The sequence below is a fragment of the Lepisosteus platostomus genome, chromosome 1 (assembly GCF_059453375.1).
Source record: "Lepisosteus platostomus isolate fLepPlt1 chromosome 1, fLepPlt1.hap1, whole genome shotgun sequence".
NCBI classification, from domain to species: Eukaryota; Metazoa; Chordata; class Actinopteri; order Semionotiformes; family Lepisosteidae; genus Lepisosteus; species Lepisosteus platostomus.
In genome coordinates this window covers 13,785,450-13,801,227 of record NC_142611.1, presented here as the reverse complement: position 1 = coordinate 13,801,227, position 15,778 = coordinate 13,785,450, and the positions used below count along the sequence as shown (strand labels likewise).

At 38.0% G+C, this 15,778-nt stretch overlaps 1 protein-coding gene across 5 annotated transcripts in view; it reads left to right on the top strand.

The window, feature by feature from the left end:
* tet2 (tet methylcytosine dioxygenase 2) overlaps positions 1–15,778 on the top strand; it is a 68,001-nt gene that overhangs the window by 35,106 nt on the left and 17,117 nt on the right. For all 5 annotated transcript variants that reach the window (XM_088625191.1, XM_088625181.1, XM_088625209.1 and 2 more), the window contains one exon: positions 12,113–15,295. In XM_088625191.1, the coding sequence (XP_088481317.1) occupies positions 12,157–15,295 (3,139 nt within the window). In that variant the 5' untranslated portion in view covers positions 12,113–12,156. The remainder of the gene's footprint in view (positions 1–12,112; positions 15,296–15,778) is intronic.

The window sequence follows — 15,778 nt, the reverse complement described above, 5'->3', positions numbered from 1 at the left end:
GGTACATCATTGGTATTTCTCTAAAGGAAGATATTGTTCCTGAATTAAATTGCAGGATCAATGAAAAAAATAATAGCCAATGAAACTCCATCTATATTCCCCATCTCATATTCTTTGAACCCAACAGACCCTTTCAGTTCTGGCAGCCTTCACCAGATTTATTGTCTGTCATTCCTCTTGTGCTAGAGACAGGAGTTAAAATAGCCTCTTACATTACTTTTACTGTGCTCGTTAGCAGATGCCTTGGCAGCTTAACAGCAGGATTCTGAATTGCTAATGTTCTAAGGGGGTGACACCAGGGTAAGCTGCTGTGATGTCTAGTATTGGCCTCTACATTATATTTTTAGTCCTGCTTCAACACAGTCATGGGACGGGCAGACACATTAGAAAGTAAGAAACTCACTCCTGAGTAAAATAAACCTGTGATACAGTATGTCCCAGTCTCAAAACAACAATCACAAGAAACTGCAACCTTTTCTCAAGAGTTATTAATAGATAAAATCCTATTTGTCCTAAGCTATTAATAGATAAATTGTGTAACACGTCTGCTGACATTTTATTGAACAGACATGATTTAGGTGAATTCATTAAGCTTATTAATATTTGTGATCAACAGAACTTATTAACAGGGGGTCTACAGTGCAAGATAAAGGCTAGTAGTGTGCACAACAAGCTCCCAACACTAGATCTGTGATGCATGCATACTACTAGGTTGCAAATGCTGTCTTGTGAGGTTTGGTATCATTTCTCTCATTGATACTTGACAAGCACATGTTTGTTCACTGGTCTATGAGCCCTAAATGCTATGCATTGTCTGAGATCATCCCACGAATGCTCAATGAGGATAATTTCTGATCATCCTCAGCATAAGTCTCATATTCCCATCCAGTAAGAAAGTTATTGTTACATGAGCAATGTGACAAAGAGTGTTGTCCTTCTAGAATGCTGTCAAGTAAGGATGAGCCTGCAGGTATGCCAGCAACCACGTTCTCAGCTCTCGATCATTGTGGTGGCATGGAATCAGGTTGCCATCATTACGAAGTTCTATAGCGAAAAAACACTCCTCACCAGAACATCCCACTTGGACCTCCTTAGTAATAGGTCAATTATCCACTATAATTAATGTACAGTATCATTCTGAACATCTGTCCACACTCATTGACACTCCTCTGACTCTCTGATGAAGAGGTCTTGGCACCACTGTTGGCAAGTCCACCTGAGACTTTGCTCTAACACACTCATGGCATAAAGACTATTATTCTCTTAATCTCTTATTCGTATTCTCTTGATGTGTGGGGAATACTGACTGAATACTGATTCTGATTTTTACCAGACTTGTCAATTAACAGCTTTATCACCCATAAAGTGCCCAATCTGCTTTCTCTCACTAACGGTTTTGATTCAGTGCTGTGCATCACGGGAGTAAATAATGGGCAGTCATGAATGGACAATTAATCAAAATGAAGCCAATGGCATTTAATCAACATCCAAAATATGTATATGTTTAGGACTTAAAGTCGCAAAGGCGAGTGTTCACAATGAGTACAATATGATTAGTGTCTTGTCCAAAGGATGGTAGCTCCTTCAACAGAGTGCCCCCAGTCACCATATTGGACCGGAGGTAAGAATGCCACTTACTGATCCAGCAACACTATTTACAGGAACAACCAAGTTTCCTATCCCAGTACTATCCTGGACCAAAGTTGTTTAGCTTCGAGGATCAAGCTTCAAAGTTATAATACTGCTGTTGCAAGCACCAAGGAATACTACAGTACTGTATATGTTCCTTAGAAGTGTTTTACTGTGGTACCCCATGGTATCCAAATGGTCTAGAGTGGTAAAACACAGTGTAGGAATGTTAAAACCGTAGGAAAGCATGGCAAAATAATGAAATAACCACTGTAAAACGCTAGTCAGTTTTCAACTATATTGCAATGTCTCAGAACTTTTTTTTCTCTCATAATGAACTGAGACCTCTTCTGTTGAGTATGTATAATTACTGTATGCTGCCACGTTTTTGATGTTGTGGTTCAAATGTCCACCTTTATTCTGATGCCATTCACGTCTTCTCGCAAACCAAATTTGTATTGCTGTATTTAAATGAAAAAAAAAATTATAAGAGTGAGGCCACATTACTTGGTTCTCCGCATCAAAAATCAAATTGTCTAGAAAATCAAATTGTTATAGCTGTCAATGCTGGTCGAACTGGGCTTTGTGATAAAATTAAAATTGCATGTCCAACATGTCACATGTCATGTCTTGGACACATTCTTTTCATTCAACAGAATGTAGAATCCAGGATTGAAAACTCTAATGCCATACTTGCCAGGCTGTCAATGAATATTTCCTAAAAACTATTAAAATCTCAGAAGCTAAAACTGTGACTATGTTGCATTCTAGCAAACACAATTCCTGTCTTAAAAATCCCTGCTCTGGTTTACTATTGAATTCTGTATATATTCCAAATGCTTGCTTGTGGATTTTAAAGCCGTGAAAGGAAGCTCTCATGAGTGACAAGTTACACTTCTGCCCCCACTCTCCAGTTTTATGATGCTGGTCTCTTGTTTGTCCTCACAGCAAGACACTGAACTGTGGTTGACTTCCCCATGAGATCAGGAACTCTCTGGTTTACAAAGTTATCTTCAATCATACTTGTTGAAACCGGCAGTCCTATAATATCCAAAACATAAGAAAGGTTACAAATGAGATGATGTTACTTGACTAGTATAGCTTGTCTGACTACTAAAAGCCAACTGATCTTAGAATTTTTTCCCAGCAGTTTTTTGGAAGAAACAAGGTATCAGTTTTGATAATATCGGTAGGTAGTATGTGCCTGACTCCCAGAAAAAGTGCTGATGTTCTTAGTTTTAAATGCATTGTAGTTTTCATTTTTTTTACCTGAAGTCCATTTATATACAGTAAATAGACAATACACTTCCTAACATAATTAAAGCTATAATATTGATTATGTTTTTAAACAGAATTTAGGTAGAAGGTTCAATTCACAATCTTTCCCGCTTCCACTTATATACAATACACAGAAATATATTGCTTACTGAGCAATCCCTCCACTCTTCATTCTTGCACCTTTCCCACTACTCCATTATCACCTTGGGAGCAGCTCCCTGGCTCATTCCATATGAAGAGAGGGGAGTCTTGTCATTGTTGTCCTCACAGGCAGGAGGCAGTTCTCTCTGCCAGGCAAGTTATGCTAAATGAACTTCATTCCTGCACCTCTCTCTGCCCCATCTTCACCTTGGCAGCAGCTCCCTGGTTCATTCCAGAACAGGCTTCTGTTCCCTCAGCAAGGCGAGTTACGCTAAATGAACTTGTAATGCATTGCATTAATTAGAATTTGACTCAACTGAATTTGATTCTATACTGTATATATTGTGAATTTTATTTTTTTCTTTGTTTTTACACAGAATAAGTAGTACTTTATAAAGTTTGTTTTTTTTTCAGCAGTAGAAATTAAAACTTATTGTACTGTACTAAGGGGAAGTTAGAAGCAAAAACAAGTCTTAAAGTTAGCATGTTATTTTTTGTTAATATTGTTTCTGTTTGTGTTGTTGATACTGTATGTGTTGGTCAATTCTGATCCCATTTATAAACATGACCACCTGGGGTGTATTAGGGGATACTCCATAAAATCCAGATCTGACAGCTTATTTATTTAGCAGGTGGTCTTTTCAAGTGCTCCTTTTGCAAATGTTTACAAGCTTTTTTCTTCCATTCTAAAAATATGGAAGGTATTGTATGTGTGTAAGTAGCTGTTACCTATTAGCGATGCCACCATGCTGCTCAAATTGTCTGTTTATCTTTATGCAATTAGATATATAGAACAGTCTTTCCTCTGCCCTGTTCTATGTATAGTAAACCAACATAAACCATACAGAAGTGTAAGACAGGTTAATCATTTCTGACAGGCTTCATAATTAATATATTTAGTTATTTTGGATAACATGCTATACATGATTTCATCCATCCTAAATGGATGAACGATATAATAATGCCGGGCTTTTTTTTTCTTTTGCTTGGCAGTGATTCTAAAACTGTTTAAACCAAGGTTGAGAAAAACAGATGTAGCCTGAAGGTGACAGTTCTTCTTTTGTGTTCATAAGCAAGTGTAATGGACTCCAGATGTGATAATCAGTTTCAATGACAGATAATTAATTTACTGAAAGAATCATATTGAACTCTGTGGCATAGAATTATTCCAGTTCCTAAAGAGAAGCATTCCATTCATAAATTGATGAAGAGCTCATGAATCTGGTTCTACTTTATGTATCAAAGATTGAATCACTGTTTCTTCTTATCTTGATGGCACATTAATGCTGTTACAGTGCTGTATATCCAATATCTTTTCTGTCGTCCAAAAATGACAGAAAGTTTAAGTGCTTCATTTACATGGGGAAATTATATTAATCTGCTCACTCTTGCTTTCTAAGACAAGATCTAAATAACAATAAAAAATATTATTTTAATTAACATAAAGAAGTGTTGAAGAAAAGGCAGTTAAACTGAGAAAATCAAAATTTGGTTGAACAATTCTTATTTCCATATACTCTAGCTAATATTTGTGAACTATGAGGATTGCTGTTTTAATATATGTTTTAAAGGATGTTCTTTTTTATGGTAATGATACATTGTATTGTTGGCATTATATTGGACCCTGCCTGATGATCTCGGATCAGGATGATTTAGCCAAAGTAATCCCAAATTATTACTGGGACCCTATTTGGGAACTGATCCAAGTATTTAAAATCTTCAAAGGCATTAGCAAAGTCACCCTTGTTGACGTCCTGAGAATCAGCAATGAAACACAAACCAGAACACAAAGAGGGCACTTTTTTTACCCAAAATAGGGTTGTGGGAGTAAGGACCAAACCATGTTGTTAAATCCTTGGGTCAATTAACTACCATTCAGGCTAGATGGGGTGAGTGGCCTCCTCTGGTGAACCATTCTTATGTTCACAGGGGATTAAGAAGATATTGGTTCATGATTCAACCCTTAAAGTAGGGGATCTTGACGTAACACTGGCTGAACAAAGTTTATGGTTTCTACGAAGTAAACAGTGATCTTTTTTGTTCTCGCCCCCTTCTTTTCAATTGGGATTTCTTATACACTCATAGACGTACAGCCACAATTTGAATGCAATGGTTATTTCAACAAACTAGAATATCCCAAAACAACCAATTAATATCTTACAAATTATAAGACGAACGTAAGAAGTATAAGCAAAGTATTGTAGATCAAAAGTTAAAGATGACAAGCTAAAAAAAGGCTGTGTTGTGCTTGTGCACTTTACTTATAAACAGCACTTATCAATTGGTAAGAAAATAGCGTTCCTTCTTAAACTGATCCTGAAACAAAAAAACGGTACGTAATGTCGTGTTTAAATATTTAAGTTCAAAGACAGGCTGTCAGATTTTAAAGGAACTCTGTTTTGTGAGATTATCCACAAATAGCAAAAACATATATCCAGGAGATTCTCCATAGAAAGATAGCATGTTAAAATTATACTGTTAGAAATGAGCAATAATGACCATTTTGAGTTTTAATTATATAGATATATTTTTCAGATTCCTTATATTGTGAGCTATTAAATAGAATTTATATGCAATGTTCTGTTTTCTTTTGACTGACACCAAACTGTTAATGGGGGTGCCAATTTGGACCAGATCAGCAGTTTTGCCACAGAGTGACTTCCTTATTTCACGGGGAATGAGGGCAACTGAAGATTCTGTGAAAACAGAATAATTTAATGAGTTTGTGAAAACTTGGCTTAACCCGCGTGGTTTAAGGCCAATCTCCCAGGCACAGAACAGGTAGGCTAGGATCCTCATGCTCAGTGAAAGGGTGACCAAGGGGTAGCTACAAAGGTGGAGATGGGGCGAATAAGTGAGGAAGAGGAGTGAGTGAAATGTTGTATATATGGGAATTTGATAAATTAAGTCAGGATTAGTTGTGGGTTGCAGCAGCTGAGTTTAATTAGTCCGACTTCCCTCATCTCTCCTGAACGTTTGTTAGAACTCCATTAAAATTGAGTACAGGCTCAAAAAACACTGCAAAATCTAACACATTAGCACTATGCTTACTAAGGACCAGTCTCCCTGCCCTTTTCACCCTCATGCTAAACCCAACAGGAATTAACATACAGTAAAATGAGCATCACATTTTTGTTTACAATTAAATACAGTATGGAAAACCATTAGAAAACCTGAAGAAAATATTTTCACACAAATGTGGTATTTGAATGGAGAATCCTGAGAATTAGATAAGATTTACAAATTTCTCAGGAAAAATTCCTATATTTTACGATTACAATATACAGACATTCAGAGCTGGATACTAAAAGTCTTTTAGGCTGAAACAGGGCCAGCGGCTAATGTTAGTTGCTTCACAAGTCAACAACAGCCATCGTTTAGGGTGCCTCAGTTTTTTCCTTGAAATCTGCTTTTTTTAAACCAGCCCCCCACAGCATCTGCAAAGAGGCAGGTCATAATTATGACGGATTAGACTGCGGTGTTTGGCCTGGCTGCAGTAATTGTTTCGCAGATGCTGCTGATGTGACGTGCATTAATAATTGTTGTGCAGCAGACAAAAATCAATGCTTCGAGTGCAATCAGTTCTAGTGAGTGGCCAAGAGGTGCCGAACAGTTTTTTTGTTTGCACGTTTTATTTTATGACATTTGAAGCTCTTTTCATACTGTGTTTCTGTTACAAAAAAAGAGGAAGGCATTGCTTCTGCTTTTCATTTAAGAAAATAAATTTGATGTTAAATTAGCAAATATTAAGAAAGTCGAACTATGTACTGTATGTAGCCTGTGTGATTTGTTTTCATTCTAACTCTCTTTTTACATACTGTACACAGTACTGTTTCAGCTTCATGCTCAGTACTTGATGCAGGGTTTCTTATAACAATTTGGAATTATACAGTATTTACTAATTTGTGAATCATTGTTTCTAATCTCAATTTCTCTGCTTACTTGTCTTAAATGTACTAGATTGCTGTGAGCTGTTTCCAATCTAAAGTTGATGAATACAATTAAAAATACAATAAAAGTCTGTTATAAAATATTGATCAGGAAAAAAAGGCTTCAATGCCAAGTTTTGGGCTCCAAATGCTCAAGGAAAAAGAAGATACACAGTCACTTTACCTAGACTTGCAATGTCGTTTGCTTTTCCTAAAACCTGTCATTTTTATAGGTCTATTTGCCTTTGATTATTATTAACATACTGTTACTGCAACCTGTAGTGCATTAAAATAAAACACAGTCCCAACACTCCAACTGTCTCTTAATTGTATGATAGAGCTTTTAGATTTCAACCCACAGTAAATACTAGCATCATAACAGTCTGCTCTTGTTTATTTTGTGCTTTGAAACTTCACTGGTCTGTGTTACGTGAATGTTTTCACACCAGGTTTGCCATTTACCCAGGTGATACTTGAGTGAACACATGAACATGCCCATTTTCAGAAGGATGTAACCATTATATACTGTAGTTCACGGATGCTACAGTTAAAATCCATATGAACAAAACAAGATTTTAGCTGTCAAAACTATTGTAAAGTGTTAAGTTTTTTTTGGTAAAGAAAAAGTTTTAAGGTTTTGAATTAGAATTAAACTAAGGTGATTTTGGTTGCTCTTAAATTACCCACTGTATTCAATGCAACTTTTCTAAACCTTAGAGCAAGCTGTGCCTTTTGTACTTGATTGTGGCATTGTCACAGCGATTGTGAACTACCCATATAATATGTGTGCATAATGACTAGAATAAGGCTATACAGCTAATGAGTGCCATGCACCCCACAGAGCAGCCGAGACAGAATGTAAAGCAGAGAGAATAACAATAAACCAAGTAAAGTGAGGTACGTTCAAATGCTGACACTGAGCATATTTCAAGTTAGGATCAGGGCACACCATCTGTAATATCGACCTCTTTATGATAAAGAGCTGCACAGGAATGAATGCCTAATTTGGGAAATTAAATAACAAGCATAGGACCTCGCCTTTGATCTTCTGGAGAGTAATTTCTGTGACATCCCAATTCGAAGAACTCCTTTTCCGTTCCCTCTAACTTACACACATTACTTTTGAAAATGTTTAAGAAATAATAAAGTTGTGTTACGCATCTCCATTTTGACAATACCTCACTTTCACTTTATGATCTGTAAACGTCAGATTGTCAAGAAAAATTGACTGTACCAAATTTCAAACTTTAGCTTCTTTAGATGGAAGACAAATACATACTGTAATATATATCACATATTTTGCATATGCAATAGTGTTTTCGTCTCACATGATCATGCTGCAAGGCTCGATAAGTACTGCACATAATTCCATGCAAATTTAGAACAGTTATTTTGTAACATGCCACAGTCATGCTGCAACATTTGGTCACACAGATAAACATCTGTGTCTTTGATGTTCACCTCGTGATGGTAGACAGATTGCCTGAGAGCCAATGTACAGTATTTGAGCTTTATGGGATTCAGCAATTAGTAAAAAATGTGACAGAGGATATTGTGGATAGGAAGTTAAAAACATTTTAATACTTCAGTTAAATGCATGGTTCATTAATAGTGTATGAGGCAGCACGGTAGTTAGCATTGCTGTATCACCGTGCTGGGGCCCTGGCTTCAATTCCTGGGGTGCTGTCTGTGTGGAGTTTATTATGTTCTTCTCATGTTGGCTTGGGTTTCAGTTTCCTCCCACAATTCATTGCGTGTCCGATGCTTGCATCAGTGGTCTGATTTTAATGACATTCAGGAGAGCAGTAGGAAATTACCACCAAGCATATGATTGGACCCATAAAAAGTTTTTTTTCTGGAACTGAGTGGCAAAATGTTCTGAGACATTCCACTTATTCCTTTTTCTTTGAAGTGAATATAGTAAATACACAGTACAGTAAAATGTTTTATAAAGCTATATGGGTCATTTATATCTTTCTCTATCTATTGTACTGTGCTGCTAATTATTTGGTTGTATGGCACTTAGCACTGCTGCCTCACAACTGAATGGTCCTGGGTTTTATTCCAGTCTTGATGATCTGTGTGGCATTTGCACGTTCTCAGTTTGTGGGTTATTGACAGATGCTCCAGGTGCCTACCACTTCCCAAAAAAAGATTGGCTATTCCAAATACTTGCTGTCTCTGCTGCCGTGCAAAGGACTTGTGAATGCCTAGCATCTGTTTAAAGGGGTAGAACTATCATATGTGCTCAGTTCAATTTTGAACATCATGCTACCAGGATAGACTCAGGATTGCTACTGTCCTACCAGGATAAGTGGCTGCCTGAAAATGGATAAATGGATGCCTAACATCCTGTGGAATTTCCTGTCAGACTTTGATTTTCAAGGAATGTGGATTTAATATCTCAAGACAGCCTACAGTAAGTCATAAATGCACATATGGTATAGTTTCAGCATTCCACTTTTTGCTACATTATGATAATTTGATTATAAATTTAAAAGGACACAACAAGAATTCTTCATGACATTAAGATTCTTGCTGCTCACAAAACATATACTGTAAATCATATAAACATTGAGTACCAAACCCACATCTGTAAATAATGGTGACTTTTAAGTGAGGATCATAATCCGTTCATTTTCTAACCATTTAATTTTGGGTTGTGAGGAAGCCGGAGCCTGTCCCAACAAGCAACAGGCACAAGGCAGGACGCCACTCCATTGAATGGCAGACAAACAGACACAAATACACGGTCACTCACACCTAGGGTTTTCTCAGAAACCATTTAACCTACCATTATGTTTTGGACTGTGGGAGGGAACTGAAGCACAGGAAAAACATACAAATTCCACAAACATACAGTAGCACCAAAGGTGTGGAATTGAGCCCCAGAACTGTGAGGTAGCAATGTTAGCCGCTGAGCCACAGTGCCACCCCTGAATTTCAGAGACATGACTCTCTGTAGGAACCTGAGCTGTGTACTTCTGGAATACTGAAGTGTAAGCCTTGTTGTGAGATTCAATATTGGTGTTTATTGAATAAAACAGATATTCTAATATACAGTAATCTACAAAGACAAATGATTTGAAAATATTTGGGCAGATTTTGTCACTCTTCACCATAGTCACAGCAGGAGTAGCCACCTCCGGAGAAGTAAGTCTTTGTTTAAAAGGCTGCTACCCCCCCTAAAGCAGAGCACTGTTGAAACAAAAGGGCTTGTGTCTGACTTGTTGCTTGTTGCTGGAGGTTGAAAAGAGGAAATCAAAAACTAGAGCAACAACATATTGCTCATCTAAATGAGGGGTGTTTTCACATTTTCATTTTCTCTTTGAAGGAATAAAGTATTCTCAATGATATTTAGCTAAAAACAATGCACAGTACCCTAGGCTGCCTTTCATGCATCCATATATAAACATATATTAAAAGCACACTCACATTAGTTCATTAAGGAATGACTTTAATTTATCCCAGTACACCATTTAATTAAAGCCAAATCTCTGTTCTGTTGAGCTTGTCCTCGGTAAAGAGTGAATAGAATCTTGTGCACTACATCATTTCCTTCTTTAGACTTTGGCAGCTGTGCTAAATGTGAATAAAATGAAATGATGTTCCCATTAGGGGGACTGATTCACCATCAGGTCAGGGTATACTGTAAGCCTTTTCAAGGAAGCTAAATTAAAAGGATTAAGAATTCCTTTGATAGTATTGTGTACAATAGTATATAGATTCCTCTGTTACATACTCTCTGCAGTGCTGGGCTGAGAAGGTTGCTGGTTGCTGAAGGGCTGTCTGTGCTGTATTAGAAATGCTGAGTTGGCAAAACATGTGCTTTAGCTTTTTAATGGGATGTTACTTCAGACTATTTAAAGAAAGTTTTTTATGCCTTCCTGAGTTAGGGGGGTGTTGTACTTCCTGAATGTTGAGTAGTTTTTAAATAGCTTTTCTTTTTTTGATTTGCAGGAATATCTTTTTAATTCTCAAGAGAAGTTATAAACTTTTGCTGCATTTTGAAATCAGAAAAACAGCATATTGCTTAATGCCATAAAGTAATTAGTCAATTATACTGTAGCAGAGTATTCAATTATAGTATTTTATCTGTCCTCTGAATAGTCCTGCTTTAAAATTTTATATATCCTATTATATTGTCAATTTCACATCTTCGCTTTAATATTCTTGTGACATTTTGTTCAAAATGTTATGTACTGACTTATGGTTTCCAACGTAAAGCTCTAATAAGACCTGAGAAAGCTTATCGTTCATTCTCGGAAAGCAGATTATATGGTGAAAACATGAAAATGTTTGAAAATGATCATATTAATTCTGAAAGAAAGAACATTGAAACTACTGTATATCTGAAAGTCCCAAAACTGTCTAAAGTGAAATAAATTTGAAGTACTTTAAGTTTAAGATTTAAGGGCTGTTAAATAATTAAGATAATAATTACAATTTGTGTATTATAATTACATAAGTTTAGCATTGTCTTAAAACATTTGAAAAAAATAGTGGATTAACCACCTGACACATTTGTTTTGATTTTCCAGACTAATTTTTAAGAGGGTTACAAAAATATAATACTGGCTACTGAACCCCAAGAAACGAACAATTTGAGTAAGGAATGAGAGGTCGGCATTAACTGTGGTCGAACTTGTGGAAAGGAAATGTGTGATGTTGGGTATCTTTGCTCTTTTATCTCTGTCATAACTGGACAAGAGAAAACAGAGAACAGGTAGCCACCCCTTTGGAGTTCACAGTTAACATTAGCTTGATCTTTGCCAAATCATCTTGTACACAGGTACAAGTAGGGATCTGCATCAGCGTGCATAGGCTACAAAGGAACAGGTGAAGGTTCATTCCATGCTGAAAGTTAACAAAAAGAAAGACTACGTTTTGGCTTTGGTGTGTCACCTGAAAAAGGTTTCTAAAAATGGTTTTATACCTTTCACAATTTCATAGCATACATTTTACTGTAGAATGAAGATAATGAAAGTGTTAATAAGTTAAATATCTTAAAAAAACTACTGTACATACAGTGTACTGTATGTTCTTTTCTGAACAACTGTCTCTTTGTTTTGTTTTTCTTTTGATGATCAACAGAATTTCAGAGGATGAAAAACATGACTTTTCTTGTCTTACAGGACGCACAGAGGGCAGCCTTGTGGATGGACCCAGAGCAGGCCAGATGGAAAAAGAAAGAGCCAGTCATGTGGCGGATGAAAGACTGATATTTACACAATCCAGTAATGTTCACCAGTCCGAAAACCTGATCACAAAATTGCATAATGGAAACCAACTACAGGAAGTGCCCCCACAGCAGACCAATGGGGATAGCAACTGGAACCATTTTAAACCTAACATGGGAATCAACCAAATGAAGATGTATCAAGAAAACTGTTCTAGTCCCCCTGTAAAGCAAGAGCTATTAGAACAATCCCAGCATATTAAGAATGGAGGAATAAAACATGCATTTAGTGAATCATCATTACTGGAGCTTTGTCAGTCCAAAAAACCCCGGATGGATTCGGAGATAAATGGGCAAGGAAGTCAGATAGCGAAAAATAATGTGATCAGCTCATGGAGTAAAAATGAATCGGCAGAAATGGAAAGAAAGCTAGGCAGCTTCCCTGAGCCTTTGAAGCCTTCAGAGTGTAGTGATGTTCCACAGTGTCCCGACACACAGAAGGAGCTCAACCTGAATAAGGAAAACTGTAACTACTCCAACAGGGACATTTTCTCACTCTCCAGGGACAAGAAAGTGCCAATTTCAAATGGTGCTATGGTTACTTCTTCTTCCATGGAAGACATGCCTGACTACCTGTTGGAGCAAACACTGTCTCAGTATAACCCAGCCCATGTTTCCATTACATCACAGAACAATGAATCTCAAGACAACGCCATCAAGAGCCCAGCTGAGAGCAACTTGGAAGAGCAAGCCAGAAACTCCCCATCACATGTCTCAGGTTTGCCCATTTCACCCCAGATACCTGTTTCTGTACAGCTCGATACAATATCAACAGAGATCCACACCAAAAGCATTTACAGCCCCAGGTTTGGCACAGATGGATACTCTGGTGCATTTCAAGGAAAGCACCAGAAGCAGCCACAACAAGAGTCTTACTCTCTCCAAGATGTTCCAGGCAAAGATGAGCAACACTTACAAAGTCAGGAGGGGCAGGTCCCCAGCATTGTCCTACCTGCAAGACCCGATGGCAGCTTACAAGATCAAATCCATGTGGAGTGCTTCTCAGACAACTTGGAGACCTCAGATACTTATGTTAAGTCAAAAAAAGACTTCAGTCAGGAGCCTTACCTTTCTAGGATGGAACCTAAGTTCCCACTTGAGGAAGGTGAGACAGACAGATTGATTCGTTTCAATGATAAAGCTATGGAAAGAACATTGAAAAGCAAAGAATCAGAAACCAGGCAACAAGAGCTACTGTTTGAGAGTCAGAAGCACTTTGACCACCCTACTGCAGGTGGGACCAGCCAGTCTCCTGCTCCAGAGTTAATTAATATTCACCATGTTTCAGCCAACAGTCCGCAACCTCAGCCATCCTATAAACCTCAGCAGGATCAAAAGGCTCTTCGGCACCTTTTAGCCCACCAAGCACCAAGCAGTAATCTGGAGCACAAAAGAGCCTTTAAAGAGGAGGCAGGGGAAATATTGCAGCAGACCAATTCCTATGCCGAGACGACGTGGATAGATCTGAACTCATCCCAGCCTCCACAACAAGGGGACCTATCACGGTTATGGAAGGATTTCAATTTACGGCAACAACAGCAAATGTCAAATCAGAGTCAGGAGAAAATACAGGATTCTGACAATATGCAGGGATTTCAAATCCAAGGATTCAGTCACTCTAGCATGCAGCAACAACAGAAGCAGTTGTCGGATGTGTATAAACCAAATGTAGAGCAAGATCAAGCTCAGCGTACTGATACTGCTGAATGGCAGCAAGTGAACTCCAATACCCCTCCTGGTGTACAACAGGTAGAGCCTCAAATTAAACCAAATAAGCTACAGCATCAATCTTCACAAAGTAGCCTTTCCCAGCAGCAGGTACAACATCCATTTCAGCCCAAAATGCTGCAGGAGGGCGAGTGCAACAGCACACAAGAAATAAAACAGATATACTTATCTAATTTTTTACAGCAACAGCAGCAACAGCCACCCCAGGATCGCACAGAAGAACATCAGGTACTCAATACTCTTCAGCAGCATCCTTCCCAAGACACATCAAGTATAGGAACAGGTCAGCCAAAAGACTCCTGGAAGTTGGAAGAATTCATTAGGTTAGAAAAAGGGTTAAAATCCTCAGACTGTAAATCCCAGCCACCGCAAGTGCAGCAGCAAACAGCAACACTTTCACCTAGTACAAATACCCCTGGATTTTTAGATTCCTCATTGCCCAGTGCACAGCCTCAACAAAACGACTCATCGCACTTTACCTATGGAAAAACCAATAACACAGTAATGCATCGGCACTGTAAATTCAGTAATGCAATGGAAATCCAGCAATCCCAATACTGTCCCAATCCTGCTGCCCCGAAGCAATATGTAGAACAGCAAAGGATACGAGAACAGTCAAACCACAGAAATGTCTCTCAGCTACCACCACCATCAACACAACGTCAACCTCAGCAAGGTGCTTTAAACCAACACATCCTGGGACACATGACTGCGCAGATGTATCCTAAAACTGAGTCACAGGACTCATGTGCACAAGCTCAGCAAGGGCAAAACCAGAACCACCCAGGAGATCTTCAAAAACATGCCATATTGCGAATGCACCTGTTGCAGAAACAGGAAAAGCAAGCTTACCAGCAGAATCTGGAGGATTTCAGGCATCTGCTGCAGTCCATCAAAAAAGAGAACCATCCTATGTCTGAGCCACCTGTGCCTCAAACAGCCAGAGATCTAACGAACTCAGCTGTGAACAATATGATAAAGCAAGAATACTCACAGATGAACTGTGATCAGTCACGGCAGAAGAGCATCATTGCCACAATGGAGCACCAGCTGAAGCAGTATCACCCCTCACCCTTATTTGAAAGGAAATCGCTAGTCATAAAGTCCCCTAAGCAGGTGAAGGTTGAGACCTCAGGTCCTGTAACAATATTGTCAACGAATGCTGACCTAGGAAATGGAGACATTGGAGCTGCCTCCCTGAAAAAAAAAGATTGTACGCCAACGAAGAAAACAGAGCCCAATCTCAACAGCTTCATAGAGTCCCCAATGAAACTGTTGGACACTCCCATCAAAAACTTGTTGGACACCCCTTTTAAAACTCAGTATGAGTTTCCATCATGTCACTGTGTTGGTAAGGCTAAGACAAGTATTCTAATAATGGGTGTTAAATTTCATAAACGTCAAACCAAAGAAAAATATAATATCCTAACAAGAATCATTAATGATTGGTTCAGACTTTCCTAGAATACCTCCAAGAATTAAAAACCATCCGAGATTTTAAAATGATCTAGTGTGCAGTAAATACATATGTAAAAGGGTAAAAAAAGATAACGGATAGGATAGTATGTTACCCCACATTAAAAGTATTGTGTTGCTGGCAGTAAATTTTAAAACCAGCAACGACAGGATTCATCCTAATAAGATCTTATTACATAAAAGACACATTGATAAAATGGTTTGGTAATTTATTGGTAATTTTTGGTAATAAATTAAAAAAGGCAGATAAAAAGATAAATTTAAAGATAAAAAATGCTTTGAGTAAAATCATCTGTACTTGAGTCCATGTATGAATTTGAGTGTGCACACTCCTGGGGTAGAAGCTATTCACAAGGAA